General features: G+C 36.2%; 1 protein-coding gene across 1 annotated transcript; it reads left to right on the top strand.

Moving 5' to 3' along the window:
- The first annotated feature begins 6,079 nt into the window (after positions 1-6,079).
- On the top strand, positions 6,080-26,027 carry LOC139958809 (uncharacterized). Its single transcript, XM_071956163.1, has 2 exons — positions 6,080-6,541; positions 24,242-26,027. Exons 1-2 carry the CDS (start codon positions 6,535-6,537, stop codon positions 25,384-25,386), a joined length of 1,152 nt encoding a protein of 383 aa, XP_071812264.1. The 5' UTR covers positions 6,080-6,534; the 3' UTR covers positions 25,387-26,027.
- Positions 26,028-26,282: the final 255 nt, after the last annotated feature.

Below are 26,282 nucleotides of genomic sequence, written 5' to 3'. Positions count from 1 at the left end.
ACCTTTGTCTTCCTCTGTTTCTTAGTTGAGGTACAATTACACTATTCTATAGATTCTATATGATCACACAGTCACAGTCCCGATGCAAGGGGACTGGGGCTGAGAGCGGATCAGTCGTTTGGTAGTTTGGTTTTCGTGCCCAGGTTCTTTCCTGGGTGACTTTTTCTTAAAAAGTATTCTATAGACGATAGCAGCATTGACCATCGTCCAATTCGGCATTATGGAAGGCCGTTGGTGTTTAAAGGCTTTATTTTTTACTTTTTACAAAAGGAAAGGTTAAACGTGTAACCAAGATGAGGTACCTATTACACGTGGACTCTCTGTTGAATTGACTTAATGAGATTTAAGATTAAAGTATATAGGAATTCTTTCAACGTCGAAGCATGCAAACGCACAATGATTGTGAAAGGACTAGCTTATTGAAATCATTTGCCTGGGCTCAACCATACAACCTGTCATGAATACCTCTTTCCTGATAATTAGATTTAAGTAAATAAACGTCCTCTTACCCAGCATTTATAGAGCAGTCGTAAATTAGTCAAATCCCTATTATCCTATATAACTCCCATACCATACATACTTGACTGTGATAATTAACCAAGCAAAACTCTTGAACAAAGATAGTTATACCGGATGAGATTACTTGAATAAATTACATAATCAAATAGTTAGGAGATTAGAACAACCTTTTATATTAAGTGTAACTGAAACCTTTTGTATCTATTTCCAGATTTAAATGGAACACAAAACAAAAACGGAGAGATAATGTTGTCTTTATAATTAACCTTAATTTTAAATGAATCTTCAAATGAATCTGATAATCGGATAAGTTTTGGACAAACGTGTCTAGACGTAGCTATTGTACATCGAGTTGTGACTGGGCTTGCCTTTTATAGATCTTCCAACAGTATCGTGCATTAAAACTTGAGTGAAAGGAGAGTGGTTAGCTATGGTTAGCTAGTGGTTAGTTAGTGGTTAATCAATTTAGAGAGTATAGTATATTAGTTCTGAGTACTTCACCTTACGGGGTGGGGGAGGTGAGATGTGGGGGAATGGTAAAAAAAATGTTTTTAGAAAATAGGTTCTGCCTGTCTCCCTTGGAAAATGTTTGCCTGCCCCCCCCCCCCCAGAAATCCAACTACGCCCTTTTCATCATCAAATCTTTTCCATCTGCATAAGATACCATCTATAAACTTATTTGGAACATATTTAACGTTTGCGTTTCACCGCTATTCGAATGACTTATTCAACACTAATGATCAACTACCAGAATATATAATATACTAAATTATATTAAATTGTACTTATTTCTTTGGTATTAGTTTTGTACAATTATTCGTCAGTACAATAGCTTCATCGTGTTTTGTGTTTCCATCATAATTACGTCACCAATAGTTGCTTTAATTAGGAATTTATAATTTTCTTGTTGAATTATCCTAATTGATACCTGATATATACTTCGAATGTTTGTTTAACTATCAATTTTCTCTGTTGTAATAATTTCATCAAAATGCAACTTATTTTGACAAATATTTTTGTATCTAATTAACGCTAATTATTCCATTAAGAAAAAAAACAACACAATATGAAACGTCCGCACAGAAACAATTTTTTTTCATATTAGCCTTAAATATTAACCTTCTTAGCCTTAAACATAAACGAAAAACAAGATCGAAAGTTAAAAGAATCGTTTTATATATTTTATTTACGTGAAATGAAACAAGACAATTTCAATATGGATAAATTGTACAAATATACCAAACTCAACACACTAAAATATGCTTTCAATGGAACATTTGTATCTTTCAATTGTCACATATTTGTTGTTTTTTATTTATTTATTTATTTACACATATCCAGCAAAAGTTGATATTTTCAAGTTCCACAAATCATTTTGCAACTTTGCGTGGTGCCACATGGTTGTTTTTGGAAGGTGGGATGCCTAAGCCCGCCTGTCAGCAGGAAATACCATTTGTGTCGCCAAGTGCCAAAACAAGGAGAGAAAGATACAACTTCGTTCCTATATATCAATCGTATAAGGTCAATGCGTTGATCGGCCGGGGCGACCAACCGTTAAAAGTGGCTAATCGCTCCGCTGATACGCTCGCTGCTCCTAGAAATGCTTGCAGCTTTTCGAATCCAAAAGGTTTTGGTAAAGGCGTCAGATCTCAAGAGAACACGTGGGGAAGCCATTTCTCTTAGCAAAAATATTTGTCTCTTAACGGGCGACGGGATTTTTTGGTAACACATGGGTGGTTTTCGGATTAAGTGACACACGGAAATGAGGGAAATATCTTTGAAAGAAATCAATTTTAGATTGAAAGTGAGAAATGCTTGACTAACTTTAAACGAGTTCTCCAAAATGCATGCTTTTTTAGCGCCTTGGAGCGTGATATGAACGTATTGTTCGCATCTATTACCTGTATATAAAAATAAAGATATAGATAGATAGAGAGAAATGAAGACAATTTGACGATTGTGTGTATGTCTCTGTGTGTGTAAGAGAGAGATAGAAAAATGGTTAAAATTGCATTCGTAGAAATTTGAAACTAGAATGTGTGTCTGTATATAATATACAAGTTTGACGACTAGTATTGAGGTTTGATTCCAGACACTTTGATACGAACAAAGACGAACTTGTGCGCATGATCAGTAGTAACGTAATAAACGACCGATACCCTTGTTCTATTTATAGAAAAAAAAAAAAAAAAGCATTTTAGGCATCAGACGTTTCTTGTTTCTTCAAGTTCTCTTTCGCTACAAACCGTGATTTTTGACTATACTTTTGTCTTTGAACGGCATGAAGCGATTGAACGGAAATTTGCTCTGTTTGAGGAAGGGTAATTCAACAGGAATGGAACTTTAGGTAAAGTGGTACTCAGATAAAGTAAAAAGGCACGACTTAATTTATCAGAGTTGGTTATGGCTTCTAGGTGATGGAAGGGGGTGGGGGTGGGGGTGGGGGAGGGACTGGCGGTGGCGTGGTCGTATTCTGCGGAGAGGTATGCCCTTCAAGGTATCCCAACTGAGCATTTAATTAACGGACGGCCATGTGCGTTGTTTCATTCCGACGCTTTTCAAATTATAATCAATAACAACAATAGCAACACTGCACTGTTGTAACATGAAATGTTTTGTTTGCATGCATGCAGGCTACGTAGCCTCATTTTTAGCCAAACTTGCTTAATGACGTGCTTCGTAATTGAATGGTAGTAATTAAAAAATTGTTTTCTTAAACATTATTAAAACATCCAACTAAGGAGTTGATCTCATTTTGTGCTTGACTGGTTGCTGTGTAGAATGTGCGCATGATCGGTCGAGCGTAAACCATTTCCTATATAATTGAATGCTAATCGTTTTGTATATCCTACGAGTATATAGCGTACACACTTGACTTGTAGCCTACACTTTATTATGGTTCGGAAGTGAGTGTTGTATCTAGGCTACTAACGTGGAACATTGGCGTAGTTATGTTTATCCGGTAACTATGTATCCTTCTCTTTTGGAACCTAGAAATAACAAAATTTGGCAGATGAAAGTAGTTGATGGTAATCCCATTTACAATATATAATCGTCTCTCTTTTCTGCGTGGTTGCTGATGACTTTAACAGCTCTCCCGTCGGCTCTCGTTGAAAGAGTTTATAATCGGGCGGCACAAGTATAGAAAACTTCATTTGTACCGAAAACAGCTAGAGAATTTTTTAAATATATTTTTGGTGAAAGTTGGGGTTTTAATTAACATTGGTCGATAGAATAAGAACTGAGTTTTACCGAAAAAAATTAAAACAAGCAGAGGGTGAAATTAGTAGAAAATGGCAAGGGCTAGCTAGGGTGAGGGAGGGGTGTTTATAATCGGGCGGCACAAGTATAGAAAACTTAATTTGTACCGAAACAGTTAGAGAATTTTTTTCTGTTATATTTTTGGTGCAAGTTGGGGTTTTATTAACATTGGTCGATAGAAATAATTTTGAACTGAGTTTTACCGAAAAAAATTAAAACAAGCAGAGGGTGAAATAAATTAAAAATGGCAAGGGCTAGCTAGGGTGAGGGAGGGGTGTTATTACAAAGACAAGGCGGTTCCCCTAGAATGAAAAAAACACACAGAGAAGTAAACATAACTTTCCCGAGCTTATAGTAGTATATATGCTACGTTTGACATATAGGCCTAGACAGTTGGATGTGTCTTCACTGTTCCATGTAATGTAGCAGATTAATGCGTTGTGTATTTGATCAAGAAACAAATAAAAGTACACTTTTAAATTAAACAGTATTGTCCATAAACCACTTCAGTTTTGATCTCATTCGTCACTTTTGTAACTTTTCAAAACAAACATGACAATTACAATAAGAAACAAACAAAAACAGGTTAAGAAAGAATAATTAGAGGATTTATTTCATTCTTGACATTGGACACAGACAATAAACAGTCTAGCTGATATAACACACACACACACACAAATTTTTTTTGGTTTGTAAAATTGACATTATCGTGTGACTTTAACGATGATTAAATATGGTAATCATCAAGAAACTTTCTTTCATATTTAGATTCATAATAATCAAAATTTTGATGTTTGCACAATTATTTTTCCGAGAGAGAGTGGGTAATGTATTACGTACATTTATCGAATTTTAGTCGCCGAACGGTTCTCATTTTCGTCTCAAAACGGTGTCTTCAAAATCAAGTCATGTCGAGCCCCGCCCGCCCCCCCCCCCTCCTTCCCTCCTATGTCGATGAAATAGATATGGAAGTAATACGTACGGTACCTTTACTTAAGGAAATTCTGAATTAACGTTTCAAAACGGCAACGTGACCAAAACGATCTTTCTAAGAAATTTTGATATGTCATGTGAAGATATTTATTCCAGTCAAACTTATCATGATTTTTTGATGTTGTTAATTTAATGCCGTGTGTTATACAGAGGCGTATTGAATATGTAACCCGTTGGTTTATTATAATTTATATAATCCTTGAAGTTAAGTTAACTGTAAGCGATACGACCCTCCCTCTCCCTTCCACCATACCACCCCCCCTCCCTCACCTCACCCACACATTTGCGACTTACCAAACCTCAGGTCGTCTACGTTATTTGAATGATCCTTAAACAAATCAAATCTTTAATAAAAATAAAAAAATGGCACGTTTGATCTGAATTAGCATAATTCTACATCTCTTGCCTGAAAGCCAGAATTCTAGCGGAAAATAATATGTTATTCTTTGTCCATTGTGCGCTTGGCCTTTTCATCGACTCTTCCCAGTTATGTAAAAGCGGACCTATAGGCTTCCCAAGCCCCTATGGCAGCTTATAAGCAAAGTGTACCTCCTTGTTTTGGTTTTTCATTTCGACTTAAATTACATACATTAATGATGTATGCTCCCTTATGATAACCTTACTACGTAAAGTCATTTTAAGATTAGTAATTAACATCAGAACTAACAACTATTGTAACATTTTGTGTAACCCTGCCCCATTGCAACCACATGTTAACCAGTGTTTTCTCGCAAACCGTGTCTCTCTCTCTCTCTCTATATATATATACCACTGCATGTACGGCCTTTAGTACTGAATACTCTCTATATGCCCCATAGCGCCTCGCATATGGTCAAAATGAATTAAGTTTCTGATAGACACATTGGGTTAGGCCTACTGCACAACCCAAATGGATTTCATTTTAGCAAACAAAAGAGTCGTTGAAATGCACCCAAAGTACCAAAGAATGAATCTATTAATCCTTAAAATTGCCTGATTGGCCACAAAATTACGCCAGATTTTTCCCCCCTCAGACCTTCGTGACATTTTTTTCTTTTATTTGCTGTTGGTGAATTCTTTTCAGGGGAAATAACTTAGAAAATTTTAAATTTCGAAGATAATAGTAAAATAATCTGCCTGTATAGTCATTTTTGATGACAGATGGGTAGCGCGAGAGTACCTTTTGCTTCAAACTCCTATCGACCAATCAATGGACAGATGAAGTGATAGTGCTAATGAATATTCATAGCCGATCGCAAGCGCGCGAATGGCGTGTGCCGTACGCGTGTCTACAAAATAAGTTGCCATATGGGGTAGATAGATTCAACGTACTTAACAGAGTAAAGATAAATATTGATAACAAAGTTTGGAAGTTACCTACATGTAACTGTGTGAGTCCCACTTTGTAGGTCGTAAGCATTAGTCAGTATTCGGCGCGTGCCGGAGAGAGGAAATGGTGATATAAAAGAGACTTTCTTAGGTCCGACTTCGGATATTCGTCGGCAAGCCGGAAAAAAAATTGACAGATTTCATTTGTATTTCTTGGGACACGTTTCCCGAATTTGAAGGAATTTGAAGTTTATTGTTCTACTGTGTTGTTGTTCTTTTATTTTTTTCTTCTTGTGAAAGATCAAGGGAGTTTTATACGGTGAAGTAACCAAGAGAGTGAAAGGCGTTAATCTGTTTTGTCAGTTCCCGCGAAGTTGTTGAAAATTCAGTTAATCACGAAAGTCCGGAACCATAAGACGGGAAAACTTTTTAAAGGATACGTCGACAGTTGTAATGAAGGGTAAGTTATGAACTTTTTAAAATTAAAGATTATTTATTATAGGAAGTTGGTTATTCATCGCCGTTTAGAAAGACAACATTTAGAAAAAAGGAAAACCTTAATTATTTCAGACTATAGATTTTATACTGTACCAATTTATTTATATTTATACACTTGTAACTGAGTAAGGTCTATTCTTACATGTATGATCGTGAAGTAATTGGGCATTCCCGTGTTTTACCTGGAATAAGCAGCGAATTCAATTACAAATAAGTACAGAGAAAAGGGGCGGGAGGGGGGGGGGGTTGACGCAGTCTTCTGACCACCTGAACAGCTAGTCGGTAAATTGGAATTGGTTGTAAATCAGGACCCCTCCCGATCTATCACCCTCCCCTCCCCTAGAAATTTCAAAGTTTGCAAACACGACCATCTCCACAATATATACGATTTAGTGCAATATATATGATGAATTGATGTAGGTCCATTTTAAGTAGGTTGCGTCTAGGTGTGGGGGGAGGGGGGGTGAGGTGAGCCCCTCAAAAATGTCTGGGATACCAAAAGTCTGCTCTATCTCTTCCACGATTGACACAATCGCTAGCCGGTTCTCTTTCAAGATTTGAAAGGGGGGGGGGGGGAGAAATGATATAGCAGGTTTAGTTGGGTGGTGGTGGGGAGGGGGGCTAAGGGATCGTCCCACGGGTCTCTTCATAGAGTCTCCCACATCGATGGGTAATTTTTTTGCACAGTGGATCATTTACTAGCTGTTTCCAGCTTTTCTATGTTTTGTTAATTAAATTAATTGGAAGACAGTAAGAGTATAAACTGCTCTTGAAAATTCTATATTCATGTAATTAATTAATATACTAATTGTGTTGAACCTATATCGGCAGTTATTTTCTGATAACAACAACATTTAACCCCAACTGGGTAGTTTATCGGTTAGTTGACTTTTGTTATGTAAAGAAAAACATGAACTCTATAGATGATTGTCAGTGAGTGGTTAAGTTGATCAACAGTAACCATAGAAACGCACACAAAGGAATGAGAATAATGGAAATTTGTTCAGGAATTATATATGAAATATCCACTGTCCTCAAATGTTTGCTTACGGAAAGGAATTCTATTTTGACTTGTATTTGTGTTTTCATACATGATACTAATCTACATAATGGAATTAGAACTCTTCAGTATACATTGTTCCTGCGGAAATGTTATTCTAACTACATTTAAAGAAAAAAAAACCCCGCATATTCTAGTAGGCCTATATGATGCACGCGAAAGTGATAATAATATGTAAATAATAATAAATAAATAAATGGAGCCAAAGCTATAAGAAAGAAAATTGAAATTAAATTAACCATAACATTTTGTATACTTTGAAATATTTCACAAGTAAAACCATAATAATACACCCTCAGAATAAATTCAAGGGTGTTCAGCACCCGACCCCACCCCGATCCCCACCCCCATCCCCACAAACTAAAAGAAAGAATATAACAAAAAAGGCCCTAATGTACAGGACATACATATATAACATGCAGGCTATGTACAAAAACATTGAAACATCTTCACCATTGTTAAAAAAAGAGCAAAATATGGCACAATCTTGTATCTAAACAGCCTCTATTTTACCGATATATCTCTGAGGAAAGGGGAAACCTTATACCCCTCAGACCCATCACTCGGACGACATAACATCTTCCCCCTCCCAACCCCATTAAAAAATAATGGTTGTTACGTCCCTGACTTTAACCTGACTTTTATGTATATATATATATATATATATATATATATATAATATATATATATAACATATATATATATATATATATATATATATATATATATTATATATATATATAAATGAAAATCGTAATGAGTTGGAAAATCAATATCAAGTCAAAGTCATGTATATATGCTATGACAGTGGAATGTTTATACATTTACTCTCTTCTCTATAAAATCTCTTCACTATCGTATGTTCACAGGAAAGGGAGTAAATATGGCAGAAAGTAAAATCAACAGGGGACGAGAGGGGGTGGGGAGGGGTGGATCATCAGGTAGCCCTAGTTTGTTATTGTTTTCTACTAAACTTTTTAACCTTCGGTGAGATGTGTTATTTGGTCACAAGTCATTTGAACAGTGAAAACCTCTGGTACAAAAGAATATATCCATAGAATGATGTAAAGACTTGGTTGTTCAGTTTACTTATCGGAACACGTGGTGAATACACTGTAATATTGTGTAAGGAAACGAAATGATATTGAATATGATATGAATAAGACTAGGAAATACTATGAAAAATATCACTGGTTGTATTAAAAAAATACTCCACAACCGCCATGCAGATTTTTTTTTTTCCTTATGTTATTTTTAGTATCATTTTCTACTCAGTTTTTCTTTGTTAACAGCTTCATTTGTTTTGTACATTTTAACTGATTGTTTTTGTTTAAGTTTCCAATTGTTTCAGTCTTTGTAACAAAGGGGTCACAGGTCAACTAATTACTATCGGTTGTACTCGTCAAAAGGCTGTTCTACCTGACAAAACTTCAGTTTTTGAAAAGAAACAAATAAAATATAGAAGTTTATACGGTTAACGATGCAGCTGCGAAGTAACCCACAAACCCTTACACAGAACCAGATGTTACTGTTCGTTGCACTAATAGGCTTTCAGCTCGATACGCTATCCACACAGCGACGACCAAGTAAATCCACTCTGCTTCTATCTATACAAATCCGTATACTGTTGCCATGAAAGGGGGTCTAATCTCTTTCTCTGTGAACCCCCATTAAATCCAATTACTGTCAAGCTTATTGACATCATAATGACAGCAGCAAAGTTCTGAAGCTTTGTCAGAAACGCCAACTAAATCTTTGGCAAAACGATGACCCTGCAACTGTTAGTTGATAAATGATATAATGTATGGAGTCCTTCGTGTTCATAATCCACTGCAGCATTCATTGTTTTGGTTTTATAGACGTACCAGCTAGTATACAATTATGATACAGCTGTAGCGTTTGTTGCGTAATTGTGCAAAACGTAATCTACAGAAGGAAGAATAATTGTTTATTGATAAGTTGACTTAGTTCAGTCAAATGAAGGTAACAGAGGAAGAAAGGTCAGTCTGAACACTTTTGTAAATTTCTAACCACAGAAATGACGGTTTTTCCATGTTTCGAAGTTGTACAAGGGTATTTAAACTGGATAACCAAATACAATGATTCAATGATAATGTCCTATTTATAGAAGACCCCCCGACATAGCCGGTTTTCTTATCATCCCGAAAGATTATTGGGCGGGCGGGGGAGGGGGGTATAAAAAGTCGAAACATTATGACTGAATTGTATGCCGTTGCTCTATTGACCTATTACGAAAGAATTTAGTTTGTTTACCGTTGTGTCTTAAACTTGTTCAAGTCGTTTATGAGACGTCTGTTCAAGTAACAAGATACTTTTGCGTCCGCCGCTATAACCAGAACACTACCAAAAAGAACATTCATATATGGCTTAACACCTCGTATAGTTCGCATAATCTAGGTTTATTTCTTGTCACGATAATATATATATATATATGAATACCTTTATAACTGGTATCCCGCTTACAAACTCTCCGTTCTGCTCTGACGATATACAAGATGAAAGAAATGCTTATCATAACAAAAAACCAAAACCAAATCCCAAAATCCTCCAAACAGCGAGATATACTATAGCATGAGGCTACATAACCGAAGTAAGGAAACATAAATGGCTTAGACGATTGCGTTTAAAATTTTATGCGACCATAGATTTTCATTGGTATGAAAACCATAGGAAAAGAAGATTAACTTGCTAACAGCAGCGGCACATTTTGATAGGAAAATGTTCATAAGTCATGGATGTGATTTAGTTAAATCATGTAGGCTCAGTTCTCTAATGTTGCTGAGACAAAATGTTATTTATGTTCATTGTAGTCGAACGTGCTAAGGAATCACAGAAACTTTCAAGGAGACTGGCCCGGGAGATGGAGAAAATGAGGGGGGATACGTCGCCTTTCCCGCCAAATTGAAGCGAACAGTCAGTTAACAAACGTTGATTGGCTATTCGACTCAAATAAACTTTTATGTTCGAATTTTTCGGTACCGACCATATACCTGCATGCATATCTGCTCTTTCCTGTTTCATGCTTTCTTTGAATAAGAGCAAAGATTTCCCCCCAAATTTCATTTTTCAGTTCTGCTTGTCCTCGTCCGCTGACAGGCGTATATTCGACAGATTTACGCTTTGCACCACTCTCTCTCTCTCTCTCTCTCTCTCCACCTCACCCTCTCTTTTTTAATCAGAAAGAGACCTTAGCGCACGGTAAAACCTGTATCAGTTGCACCTGTGGTAACTTGTCAAGATTTATGTTGAAGACGTATACGGTCTTCAGAGAGAGGCAGGTATTCTTTTGTCTTCATGGGTGTAGTCCAAACTATGGGAGAGGTGAGGATGGGGTGACGGTGGGGGTGGAGCAATCGATAGAAGAAAAGGGGAAAAGGGAGTAGGGACGGGGGGGGGCAGGAAGTGCTTGATAGAAGTCTTGAGTCCACAGTTGTTTTATAAGCTTGTCTGTTCAAATTTGTCATTTGAAAGAAAATGAAAATATATTGTCGATAACTTAAAAGGAGCAAAAGAAAAAAAAAAAGAAAAGAGAAGAGAAGAAAAAAACCTTTCCGATTTGCAGTTTGCATTTGATTATTAATACTAATATGACAAATTATCTGAGCGCGGAAATATTAAGAATCGATCATTCGATCAATCGATCATTAGTTATTAACTACTGATCATTTTTATTGCAAGTTTCAGTAATACATAGTCCTTCGATCATCAATGTTAATCATAGTTTCAATAATATACAGTCCTTCGATCATCAATCATAATTCATAGTTTCATATAATACACAGTCTTCTGATCATCAATATTAATATTAGTTACAGTAATACACAGTCAGTTACAGGTTTTTCAAAATTGTTTTAAAAGTCGACCCCAATCGTAACAGCATTTTTTTGTATATTAAATCATTACAGTGTATCTCTTCAGCTGTTAAAACCTCCATCTCAAGTAATCATAAAATTTGTTTGTATTCAGGATCCGTGTTTGCTTGAACTGTCAACTTTCGATCAACTTTAAATGTAAGAAATTATCTTTGACACATTTTCACACAATACATACATCACACATACATCACGGATTTTAGTTTAGGCAGAATTTTAGTGTCGATCTTTCGTAGTTTTATAAACTACATAATATTGATATGAATAGATCTGTTTTAACACATTTAGATACATCACAAGAAAAGTTGAAAAGTGTCCCTCATAAGAATTTAAGAGATGCGAAATTATTCTAAATGAATTGGAGAAAATCAAAGTATTACTATAGGTTTTGGAATAAAAAAAAATTGTTTTTGATATTTTCCCAGTCAATGCGATTCTTTATAGTTAGTTGAACTTTTTTTCTTATTTTTATTTTTTCGTGTATTTCAAGTTGGAGTGAGGCATCCGGACGGATAAAATTTGGATAATCGTTCAATGCATTTTCCATTTTCTTTTGCCGCAACATGCTTTTTACGTCGTGCTTTGATTTTTAGTGAGCACATGAAAACAATTTTTTTTACCACCCATAGAAAACAGTCAGGTCCTTCTAAAGTGTAATAAATATATCTGATTTTATTCTATTCCGTGTTTCTCATCTCGATTATTTAATATAATATATAATTATTGATGCCGTAGCACAACAAATTGACAGTTACTCCTTCCGCGGTTATACATGCATTCTCTATATATCACAACACGAGTGTGAGGTTTCCGAAGAATATCAAAAGATTGAAAATAATTTAAGAAACAGAAAAAGAAATAGCAAATATGTTTAACAAAGATTTTCTTTCATTTACTGATTTTTTGGGTAGCCGTTCTGTTGTTTTGCTTCCAAAAAAATGAAGCGAAATTTCAAGATATTTCCAACAGATATGATATAATTTTCTGGATTTACCTCTCGCTTTCAAAAATGGATGTGAGATATTTTCGCGACAATGATCAACAGATATAATATCGTAAATTGATGGTTATATCTTTTAATGAGTAACGCACGGGACAGTTCGTCGGGCACATGCTTATAAACTGGCTTCAATCTATCCCTCGTGTGGTGAAGCTACATCCTATAGTAAGTATTCGTCTACAGTGGTATAAAGTTTTATAGCAGCCCGTGGTGTTGAAATGGAGAAGCAAAAACATGCTTCAGGAAACCAGTGTGACGTTCCCTGTTTGGTGATCATTGGAGGTTTCAGATAGGGTCAATGCCGACGGGGCACGTGCTGGTAATGTTTGACACGTGCGCTGGTATCGTGAGAGTATATACTATTGTTAACTTGAGGTATATTGTGACGTATGACCATGGAAGCGCGGTGTCGAAAATTAACGCAATCTCTTTTATAGGGAGGACGTGTCAAACAGATGAAGACAATAAATATCACTTTATCAGTTAATGACGTCAGTTTTTTTTATCTTCTTTAAATTTAATTTATATCCTCTTGATGGCCGTGAGAAAAGCAAGATGACACATAAATTTGTATTTGCGTCGAAACTTAGAGGGGTGAGAGGGAGAGAAAGAGAGGTGGGGAGAGAGTTGGAGAGAGGGGGTGATGGGGGGGGGGGAGAACAACAAACAAACAAACAAAAAACGGAGAGAGTGCAAGTCAAACTTCCTGATAATGATTTGGTAGTGTGTATCCACAACGTCAGAAAACAAAGTATTTTATTTAACACTTGTCGAAGAAATCCCAGTAAAGGAAGAAGTCTATAATTCCTTCGAAAAAGCGAAGATAAAAAGATTACACGTTTGTATAGGATATACCCCGTGAACTATAAAAATATACGCATCTGGTACAGGTGTTAGCGGTATAACGTACAAATCCTTTGAGGTTGGGGTGGGGGGAGGTGGGGGTAGGTGGGGGGGAGTAGTAGTCCTATATGTCCGCTTGTGTACATTTCTACTTTTTACTATACTTTTATATAGAGTTACACATATTCTCTTTGAGCCTCTATTTGTGGCGGGAGAAATTATAAGAATGTCAGTTGTAAGCTGGTTCAATCATGATGACTTGCATTGGTAATGTTTATGATCAGCCATCGCCTAGAACTGTGTATATAAGCCTTAGACTAGGGATTCGTTCATGCTATCGCAAAATTTGTTGCATCTTTTTTTTAATTTTCCTTCCGAAATATCGAAAACTTTCAACACGGTATAAATAGGCTATACCCGTCTGTCGTCTGCTATAAACTTTCCTTTTCAGGAAACAAAGTTTTGTTGAAAGACAAAAAAAAAAAGGATAGTAACCTTTGACCTGGAAAGTTCATCACTCAACGGGTTCATTGATCTTACCAAACGAGTTGTTAAATTAAACTCCGAGAACTTTTATATGGAATCTAAAAAGAGAGGCTGATAGTTCATGAAATTTGACACTGTGTTTATTAGTTGGAAAGATAAAACATAAAAAAAAGCATCTGTATTTACTGTCGTTTTTAATGAAAAGCTCTTTCAGAACGATATTGCTGTGTTTGGAACTTAGTGTGATTTCATTTTCCTTGATATTGTATATTTTTTTTCCCCATTCTAATTTTGTTTTTTTTCGACCACCCCTGATGCAAATGTAAAGCGGTGAGCTTGTGATTTCGTTTCGAGTTTCAAGAAAAATTGGAAAAGGTTGAGCGATTCTGCGATCTTTAAATTAAACTCCCCATGTTAAGACTCGTAACCAAGAATGAGAATTACGTGGAGAGAGAGAAAAAGAGGGTAATGGAGAATAGAGGTAAAACGCAAGAAGTGACCAATTTACAATGAGTCATATAAAGGCTATGGATAAATGTAATGTCCATATGTTTTTTTCAATTAACATCGGTTTAATGAACGAATAGATTTTATAAGTTGCTCGACTATAGCTTTCTCTGGTTGGCAACAGTATATTCTGCTTATCTCACAACCCAACTAGATTGCTAAGTATAATGAAGGCTTTATTGTTTATGCTTGCATACGAACATAGATGTTTAGAAAATTTATTGAATCAAATACAAAATAGAGTGAAAATTACTTAAATTATATTACTTTAACTTTTCTACTTAATAGAAATTAATTGTATGTGTTCGTTTGATTATAAAGTTGCCTGAATACTAACAACGTATATTAATTCAAATAAAAGTTTCTGAAAACTATTTCAAAATTTTCGATCTTTTCTTAAAATAATAATTGAATAATCAAACTAATAAACTGCACAGATGATTACTATATGTCAAAGAGCGAATACTATATCTGAAATCAAGGCTGCTCGTATTATCAAGCTTTGTATACAGTGTAATCTGTATACGTTTTAGACATATACTTTTGTGAGGTCGACAGTACTCTCGAATTAAAAGCGAAATACGAGTATGGCTGGTACAATCTTCGGTTATATTTTATCAGCGCCTGGATAGGTGGTCGCTTTGGCGACTCGGGTTCCATTACAACTAATGGAGAAAAGATGATTCTATCATTGTAAATGTGTTCATAACATTGCCCGTTACAGCTTATATCTACTCTATTGTAAAAAGAGGATAAAGAGTGTGTTTTGATAATAACTTTAATACAATAATTACACTTTGTTTGTAATTAAGCATTCTAATGTCTTTTTGGCTTCAGCTATAAAATATCGAGAACTAATGATATTGTCTGCCTGCTTCATCTCAAAATTTAACAATTATTAAACGAAATGGAAAGTAAGGCCGACATGCCAGGGATGAAAAGTTATAGGCAGAGAGTGTGTTTACTCCATCTAACAAGCTCACTGATTTTACTATAGGCATTTTAGAAATATCTGGTGCTTACTTTTACCCCAATGTTCCTGTTAGATCATGATGTACAAGCAACAGGCACATGCTAGGTCAAATGTCTTTAATCTCAGACAACCCCCCCCCCCACACCATCCCAACAACCCCCCACACCATCCCAAAGGCGTTTATACCTTTTAAAAGTACTTCATTATAGAGATATTAATAATGGTCACGTGATGGTCAAGCTTGTACATGTTATTTTCTTCCCACGTGGAGAATGTTGCTACACTGATAAACATGTTGGGCTCTCATTAATGTTTGTGAACTTACATTAATGGTAGTCACAACATCTAATCAAACACTATTGGTTATATAAAGCATGTTATAAATATGAACATTTTGATGTAGAAATGATTGAAATTTTGTTTTTTTGAGGAAACCATGTTTTTTGTTATTTTGTTATTATTATTTTTTTCATTATTTTCATCTTTAATGAGGATAGCCCTGCTCAGTGCAGGAGCACTGCTTTCCAGAAGAGCCCTCAATAAGTTTTCAGAATTCGACGAAATTCCCAAAAGAACGATGGTTTATTCCGTTATTTATCAGAACATAATCCATCGTAAAAGAGGATTAATCGAAAGAACATTTTTACCTCGTTCCAACCTTCAAAGTGATCAAAAATCTCTTTAATATACCAAGCGATGATATATCTCTGTTTCAATTACACTTCTTTCATTTTTTGTGGTAACCTCCGTCAAATGAATTTGATCTTTTTGATGTCTTTATTAAAGTTCAGGACCGGCGCTTAGAAGTAACCACAGCTTGGTTAACCATGCGAATCTCTCTCTCTCTATTTTAGGGGCATTGTCCCAGAGCGGTGGTGCACTGACAAAATTTATTAACTTCGAAATACATAGGATCACTTGTCTTTTCTTTAGGTAAAATATTGTGATAAATATATCAAATTTTATGATTCCCATCCCTAGTCCGTGGGCAATATGGGTTACAATGTAGCTGATAACAGCTTCTGCGACTGTAGGGAAGGTTTAGGGTTAATAGGTATTACAGAAATATGGAAAAGATCACTAGTCCGTGTTACTTATTGTTTGTTATTTAACATCAAACGTCACCGGTTTAATAGTCTCTCCATTAATTAAAGCAATAATTTTTAGGACCGGTCGTCAGATTTTTTGAAGGAAAAAACAATTGATGAAATGAAAATCAAGTATTAATCACAAAATGATCAGCAAATAATATAAAGAGGGGTCATCAACAGATTTTCTCACGAAATGAGCGTTCATTTGGGAGTTGCTTACGTTTACAATTAGTTGTAAAAAAAATTATATCTTAGTCTGCATGTAACTGGTGTACAACAAGGGATTTTATTTTCATTCTATTTATTAGTAAATATAACTGAAAAGTAAACGTAGAGGCATGGCGGTATGGAGAAGGGTTGAGTTGTATGTATGTAGGGGTGTGGGTGGGGTGCAGATGAGAGAGGTGGATACATGTTATCAGCTGAAACAATTGCAATTCGTTAAGCTGTTTGCCAAGGATGCACGCCTTTAGTGCAACCAATGTCAGTCGTAGTTTCTCGCTAAATGTCGGAGTGGTTCGTGAGACGTCGGAGTGACTCGTAGCTATTAGAGGTGCTATAAGACTCGTGAGTGGCACGTGATAAGTCTGAGCTTCTCATGAGCGGTTGGTCAGAATGGCATTTCCTCGACTGGGTGGTTACTTTTTGTTTTTGCTCGACAACGCCAGCTTGCGCAACACGATTTTGTATTTATCAACTGCTAACGTCGCTTGCTCCGATTAAGTTTTGCCTTAATAATATCACTTTTAAAGACATGCATAATGTTAATAACCGCAACTATCGAATCAAATCAATTTTATGCAATAAATAATTTTTTGTAATGTATCAGGCAATTTTTTTGAAACGAGTAGGGTTTATTTTTGCTGACTAATGTTTGGTGACACGAGCTATCTAGTATTAAATAGTCAAAAAATTAATAAATTTCCTCTGAGCATATCGTGTGTTTATATACTTCTCTCTTCCTTCAAATTTAATTAGACAATCAAAACGTGTGACGTAAACAACCAAATGAGCTGTTTAGAATAAAAATTATTGAGCTTAAGAAATAAATTTATGACATTTTGAAGAAAAAAAGAGAGAGAGTTTTTCACCTATCTTTTTTAATCTTATATATATTAAAGTGTAATTTGATCATTCTCTCTGTTATTGTTAAACCAAGGTTTTAAATCCCTGTCATTTGGTTGGTAGACCATGTGTTTCGTAACGTATGCACCTGCTAATCTGGCAGGCAATGTTATTCCATAAGGTAACTCAGGCAAGCAGTTTTCGTGCAGTGAAGGGGATATAATTCTTTCCTATTTTAATAATAGTTTATTATTTATCGATGAAAGAAAATTCGACAGCTATTTAAGAAGGTGAGGGCGGATTTGGGGTTTTTGTTCGTTGTTGAGAAAGCACCGACTGTAACGTTATTATGCTCTGTGGTGGTGGGTTATTGTTTCTCTCTGAGACAATAAATCTTACAAAGATCAACAGAGACCTATACCTTTAAATTCTATGTTAGGGTAATGATCTCTACAGCGTGAGCACGGTCAAAATATGAAAGCACTATTACTAATCTACAAGTCCTTCTTTATTTACCATTGCGCAAGCTATGGTCACGTGACAATCGTGATTTTGTTGTTGTTGTTGAAGGGATGTGGTTATTGGCATGACGTGAGCTTTGGTGTTTGTGTGGTTGGGGATGGGGTGAAGTAGGTTAGGTTGTGTAGATGGGGATGGGGTGGTTGGGTGCGATGAGGATGGGGATTACAAGGGTATGTGACATAACAAACAGACTAATTTCGGTTTTTCCCATTTCATTTCGGGAAATTAAGAATTAAAGAAAGAGGGACTAAATTGATTTTAGAAAGTTAACAAACACATCAAATGGATAGAACCAATGACATGAAACTCTTTGCGTATAGTCCATAAAAAGTTGAGATGCAACAGGAATATTGGTTCCCATCTTAAGGTTTAGACAATTATTAATCTAAATATAATCCAATACAGTATTTATTTTTTAAATTTCATTTTAAATTTATTCTTTAGATTTTTTTTACTATTTTCTTTCACAATCACAATAGTAAGAACTGTATCAATTATATTACCACTGTATAAATTGATTAGATCATCGTTGGTTCAACATTTGCCAGGTAACTTCTTGACTCCATTATCCTCCATTTAATTCGATTTCTATATTGTATACATATATAGTCCTTGTCAGTTAACCAGGTCAAACGGTAATCGTGAGGTTTCAATCTGTATGTAATAACACATGATACCATATTATATATGGTAAGGCCTATATAATCCAATTAAGTCCTAAAATTGTAGGCTAATTTAATCAGAAGGATTTTGGTCTCGAGTTTTAAAGGGAAAGTCTTATATTTGATATTTGCCATAGTAGACGTTAGCTGAAAACTTCACGTCGAAAAAATAAAACAAAGGAAGACTATTTGATGTCGGTCTGTACTTGGATAAATGGGTATATGGAAAGCTAGATGGGGGGGGGGGTGCAGGGTGGGGTGAGGGTGGGGCACTACATGTAGTAGCTTATCATTGTGAACTCTAGTATGGTACTGAGATTGGATTAAACCACAACACTTGGATGATCCTTAAGGATGATCCTTAATTAACCTACAATCATGAGAAAGGGTGCATGCAAAAAATATGTAAACAATGAAACTAAAGGCATGAAGCATTTTGTGAGTGTATGTGTGCGTGGGAGGTGAGAAGAGGGGAGGGTATGAGGGTGGGGAGGGGAGGGGGGGTTTGGTTAAGCACCCAAAGTGTCCAGAAATCAAATGTTACCGTACTTTAATAGATTTTGAAGTTTGAAACATTGTTACTTAAAATACTGTTCAACTGTTTTTGTCTTCGCTATGAAAACTCCACCCTCCCCCTACACTTCCTTGTCCCTGGTACCCTGTCCCTACCAAGCGACATCTCTCATGTCCATCAATATAATTCGCGCCCAATCATGTACTTGAATCTAATCATAATAAGTGGTTTGTTAAAGCACTGCATATTTCATGAGTTTCATAATAACTGTGTATACATGGCACGGGATCTTTAATCCGTTCGCGAACTCACTGGTAATGCTGTAATCACGATGTTATAGTTTTGTTATAACGAAATCAAATTAGTGCGTTAAATCAGGATATTCAAAGAAGATGTAACGGTTGTATAAATACCAATTATTGCTGATATAATTTAGAAGCGGGTCGATGGGACATGGTTGAATCTGTTAATGGGATAAATTGAAAACTTACTTCAAAAATGAAATACTATAAGGTTATACTCTTTCACGGATGACACGTGATCAGATCGAAAAGTGTATAAATTCGTATTTTAAAAATTGGAAGGTAATCATAATTATAAATCTTTCATGTTATTTTTCACAACATTTTGAGTAAAGTGATGTAATATTTACACATTGTTGGCTACCCTTCAATCTAAGTAAAAAGATATACGTGCTTAAGAACTTTTTTATATATCGCGCAACATTCGTTATTAGAGAGTTAATATACCATGGCAAGTCGATACACAATTGTCTGTTTCTCAAGTTTAATGTTTGGTTAATATAGTTTTAATTGTTATACAATGTTTACTAGGAGAGGATTGAAACATGTTGTGAAATGCTTATTTTTATATATCAGCCAAAACCTTTGGCTTTGTTTTTACTATGTTTTTGTATGGGATTATATGAAAAGTTTATTGGCGACGAAATAATAAATAATAAGTTTACCCATGAACAATCATTCTTGTGAAAAAAGCTAATCCTAGGCTTTACTTTGATCTATCGCAGCCTTGCGATGACTGTGAGGATTACTGGTTTGCCAAAATGATGGACCGAATTTTACAATCTCATAATTGTAATTTTGGTTAAGAAAATTTGATGTGAAGAAAGTAAGTCGATAAAACTATAACAAAAACTAAGAAAGAACAGAACATAAAACAGATAAGCTGTAACCAGTTAAACAGAGGGTGACTTAGTCAGGGAGTAGCTATTAACCTCTCTAGTTTCAGCCCATCTCTTACACTCTATACAAAGAAAGGCATGCGCGTTGTGTAACGAATATCATAGGACAAAATAAGCTTGATTGCATAACTTATTAACAAAGCTAAAAATGTCCGTTCGTAGCATTTAATTGCAATGTACGGCTATATAGATCATTAACGTATCCCATAGAACCGCGCGGCTCGTCTCGTATATACTTCATCTAATGCCGTGTGTTAAATCAATTCAAATCATTGATTAACTGAAGCTTTCTAATAGTTTAACAGATGTGAGTCACGTGCTGTCGTGACAAACCAATTAGCTTCTATGTAGACTGTTGTTAGGGTACGAAAAGTTTCCGGGGTATATTTTGAGTTTTCGCTTTCTCGTTTTTGTTTTGTTTTCTGTTTTTTCGTCAATCAGATCACGTATAAGGGACCAGGGAGCTGATCTTAACATTTTCCTGACAGGAATATGTATATAGCATTTAAAATTTAATCCTTAGTTTACACGCCGAATCGTGTCCAATGTTTATTACCGTGTATACATACTAATGCGCAAATTTGCGTTGCAGGTATACCGATTGCACCGAGGACTTACGTTACACAGATATTCAATTCAAATAAAATGAAATATTGGAATGGAGAAAATAAAGACGATGGAAAGAGGGAGAATAGGGGGAGAAAAGAGCGGGGGGGGGGGGGGGCGAATATTGTTAACAACAAAAAGATTAACGCATGTGATCGAAAGCTTACGTTGCAATGTTGCATCCATGGCCATAGCCATAGCCATAGGCCATAGCCATAGCCAAGTTGGTTAGGGCGTCCATATATATATATAAATATAAATATATATATAAATATAAATATATATATATATATAATTATAATTATATATATATATATATATAGACCTATATATATAGACCTATATATATATATTCTCTCCCTTTTAGCTTAATGCAAGATTACTCTAGGTTTAATATTAACCTGTTTTTATAACACTGTGTCCGAGAGAGGATATGCGTACGTTGAACGATACACGCATTTTCGCCTATTTCTTTTTCCTTATCGCCAATCAATTCGTAAATACTTCATTATTCACTCATCTGCAGTATCTTAAGGAGATACACTCAATTCGTTATCAAACCATTCTTGAAAGTATGTATGCCATTTACGAGAGGCATGGCGGAAAACCTCAAGTGGTTTCCTGAAGAGGTTTCCATAAGGATAAAATCGGATGAAGGAAATGTTACACAGTGTAAAGGAGGACATTTTCCCCACAGCAATCATTCAACAAGGAGACAACCAAAAATATATAAACATAAGAGGGTGTGGTTTATTTTAATTTATTTCGTATATTTTATTTATGGTACTAACAGCCTCCAAAAACGTGATGAAGTCATTTAGATGCAACTATACATCTGCCAATCTGGCTTCTTTTCCTTCTCATAACGACCGATCGATTGACGCAACTTTGCCGTTTTCAGGATTATGGAGATGCATTGTGAAAGTTTGTTCCTGTTTAGCGGTTCAGACTTCTGGATGTGAATGGTTTACATTCGAAATCTCCTTTGTTGTAATTATGTCAATACATATTCCAATTTCTTCGTGTAACACTGGTATATATATCATTGATGAAATAAAGGCTGTGTATAGAAAATTAACATGTACCGTATACCATATCATTAGTCTTCTCGTTTGGTCTTTCTCGACCACTTAGATCGTGATAGGATATTTGGATAGGTTCCTTGAATGGTCTTGAATTCATTTAAGAAATCCTTAATTCAACGTATTAAAAAAAAGGTAGATCAATGTAATAACAGTTTAGGAAATATGGCATTTTCCTATTTCTGTGACAGATGTATTAATCAATCGTTCGGTTCGGTAGAAACCAGCAAATAACAAACAACGAAATACAATTAACAGCAACAAAAACAACAACAGCAACAACGACATCATAAAACAACAAGAATAGGCTCATAATTTTTTTTCTTCAAATTAGCTAAAATAATTTGGAGATGTTATATATGGGGTTAAGGTGAAGAGGGCAGAATGTCTTTTTATCACGCGCGCCACACTTCGTTGAGTAAGTGCTCCCCCCCCCCCATCCCCTTCCATCCCTTGCTCTCCTTTCGACCGTTTCCCTCTCAACCATTCCAATAAAACGGCTAATCTTATGAGGCATTTTACAACTAACTCCAATTCCTTACTCATTAAATATAAAGAGACGCTTCTAAATCGAATAAATGGTGAAGGATCGTTAATTAAAAGACTGCGAGAGAGTCTAACGCAGGTAAGAATGACGTCATATTCAGCAGGATACCAAACTATAACAGATGGCGCAATATCGAGCGATAAAAGTTAGATAAATACAACCTAGGTTAAACCTCGAGTATGCCACACTCAAGCCTCAAATGATGAAATCATTTTCAAGAGTTTGCCTTGACAGTTTTGAGTGGAAGAGGATGAATTTGTGGCCAAATCTTCAATATAATGTTGATCCAAAATTTAGAAGAATATATTTCTTTTATAAAAAATATATAAGATGATAGATTTAATTGTTTTCAAAGATTGAACTAAGTATGGTAGAAAAATAAATAAACCGAATGCTTGAACTTTTAAGTATCATTTTTAAAATGAAAAAAAAAATGAATGAACGGATTCATTGAAAGTAAATTATATATATATTTATATATAATTTATCTTGTACCACAGGCGTCTACTTCCTTCCGATATGAATTAATCCGAGAATAAAAACCGCAAAGTCAAGAAGATCGTGATATAATTCTGAGTCGATTAAAGAGATTTTAATAACTTTTCATATTTTTGTCGGTTTAAAGCCGATAGTTCACATAGTAAAGCTATTTTTCGCTTTGAAGTTGCTACACTCTTTTGGCGCCATACAGCATATGGTACATTAAAGGGATGAATGTTAGTGGAAACACAATATGCACGGGCAAATGCAGGATTTTAAGAAGGAGGGGGTGGGGGGCTTGGCACCGGTGCTTGAAGTCGACTCCCATGTAGAAAGAGGGGGTGTAGGGGTTCTTCCTCATTATAAAATAGACTTGAAATTGAGCATTCTGAGGCGTATTCGGTCTGAGCGTAAGTTGTGCTGATGTATGGTTGAAAGAGAGGGAGGGGGGGGCGAGGAGGTGTGCACCCACAGCCCATGGGTCGGCGTCTGATATGTTACTTTGCAAAATAAAAAAATAAAAATGAAATATTACATTACATTTGTGGGGCACACGATTTTCTGTACTGGATTGAATGGTTTCTATCTCTTTGATAGAGGTAGCCGCATAAACCCGTTAGAATGAGAGGGTGTCATGTACTTTGTAGGCACATTCAACCAAGATAGAGCCTGGACACGAAAACCAAACAACTTTATTCACTTTCAACACCAGCTCCCTTACATCGAGAGTGTAACCGTATGATCACGAGGATGTTACGTCAAGTGTGCATCGCGAGTCCTTTGGAAGGATAATGCACGTGATCAGGTCAATGGTTCGTGAGTTATCTATACGGTGTACTGTGATCCACATGATCACATGACCTTAGCCAAGAGGCCCTGAAGCGACCATATATTTAAATACTGAATAATTTGATCAACAAACTAAAACCCTCAGAGTGGGTGAAAGGAAACATCTCCTATTCATTCATGAGTTTGGTGCATATATTAATGTAGAAAGGAGACACATTTCAAATTACATGATAATTTTAGTGGTTAAGAACAAAATGCTGTTTATGAATATTCATGAGAGAAATGTTTACATATAAATGACCGAACTGACGCACTCTCTCTCTCTCTTCTCTCATTTACAGGTGATGCGTCTAACATGTTGACTACAGCCTCATCGAAACCCTTCACCGAACAGGAAGTGACGTCATCACTTAGTGCCATTTTGAATGAGTTTGAAGATGACATGAATGACCTCCAATCTGATAACGAAAAGGATATACGTGGAAGTGACATTTTGACCTCTGACACAAAGCACTGTAAAACAAACTCCAGGAAGAGGAAAAGTGAACAAGAAGATGGAACCACCGAAAAGCCAGCACCAAAGAAACGAGGTCCTAAGAAAAAGAAAATGACGAAAGCAAGAGTACAGAAATTTCGTATGCGACGCTTAAAGGCCAATACCCGAGAGAGAAATCGTATGCACGGCCTCAATGAGGCATTAGACATGTTACGTAAGGTGGTCCCTTGTTATTCCAGTACACAAAAACTGTCAAAAATCGAGACATTACGATTAGCAAAGAATTACATCAGTGCATTATCGGAGATATTAAGCACAGGCAAAGTACCCGATACAGTGACGTTCGCTCAAACGCTTTCTAAAGGTCTGTCGCAACCTACCACGAATTTAGTTGCTGGTGCCATGCAACTTAATCCACGAACACTTATGCCTGAAGAAACAAGTCTGCAATATGTAGGTTGGAGCGAGCGGGAATCCATGTTGTCTTCGGGACACCCGTATCCCGCTGTACCACCATTTGGGTACTCTGTTGGAATGGACAATACGTTGGACGAGAATTACAACGCAGCTCCCTATCATGCTTTCCCATTGGATGGTGGGTACAATGCGGACACACAGACGCATGCGTATTACCACCGTAGTGACGCCAGCGGTGCAAGTGGCGACATGCCAGTTAGTGCCATCAGCACTAGCAGTTGTAAGTACGTGGCAAATACATCCAGTGTTGTCAGTACTGATGCAGGGGTGATAAGTGCATTCACCCCTGTACTGAATTCTACAACGTACCCACCATCGTATCCAATGACGTCATCGCATGACCGAGTATTCCAATACAGCTCCTCATCTGTGAGTGGAGATGCCATCGATGTAGTGAACCAAGGCTTAAGCTGTAACACGTATAATAATGGTATCGTTGAATGTGAGACGCCACCAAGTTCAAGTGAGGGGGCAGATTACGAGTCTCTCACAAGACATCGAGAGATTGTATAGCAGTGGAAGTAAAAAGGACAAGATGGTATCACATCACATATCAATCACATCTCATCACAATCACATCTCATCACATCACATAACCGAGTTATTCCAATACAGCTCTGTGAGTGGAGATGCCATCGATGTAGTGAACCAAGTCGTAAGCTGTATCACGTATAATGGTATCGTCGAATATGAGACGCCACCAAGTTCAAGTGAGGGGGCAGATTCCCTCACAAGATATCGAGAGAGTTTATAGCCGTGTACTTAGGGCAAGATGGTAGCTGGCTAAAAATAGGGGGTAAATCTAACATCTTCAGCAATGAAGATGTATACCTGATGTTGGAGATACTCAGGACCTTATGTGAATTGGCTTCCTCCGTTATTTATTCATATAACTACACGTTAGTAGTATAGTAGTGGTAGAAAATATAAGTCGAACTTGTATGAAAAATATGGAAAGTTCGCCCTCTCCCCTTTCCAGTATGTCGGTGGGTGCTTCACCTACATTATTTGCGGTATTCTGCATTCGACAAATTCCAATGAATGCCAAATATTTCGACTTAATTTGGGTGGGTCCATATGCACCCAATTTGAGTAAACATTTGAAAACAAAATCAATGTTTGTTCTTGTTGAGTCTCCTGTCACCTACAGGCTTCATTATAAGTGTCAATCATCGAAAAGCAGTAACTCTTTAATTTTACATTATTTTTTTTTTGAGGGGCAGGGTGGGGTGATGTGGAAAGGGGGAAAGTGTAGGGGGTACTGACGACAGTTGTCTAATTTCATGTAAAGAGTTTGTTTACATTCCAAAACTGCCAACAATGGGCAAAATGAGTCAAACTTTTTTTTCACAAAAATCCGTAACGTCCAACAAAAAGTACTTCTATCAACATGTGCGTCTTTAAATAGC

Source organism: Apostichopus japonicus, chromosome 18 (assembly GCF_037975245.1).
Source record: "Apostichopus japonicus isolate 1M-3 chromosome 18, ASM3797524v1, whole genome shotgun sequence".
Classification (NCBI taxonomy): domain Eukaryota; kingdom Metazoa; phylum Echinodermata; class Holothuroidea; order Aspidochirotida; family Stichopodidae; genus Apostichopus; species Apostichopus japonicus.
This window is presented reverse-complemented; position numbering and strand designations above follow the sequence as displayed.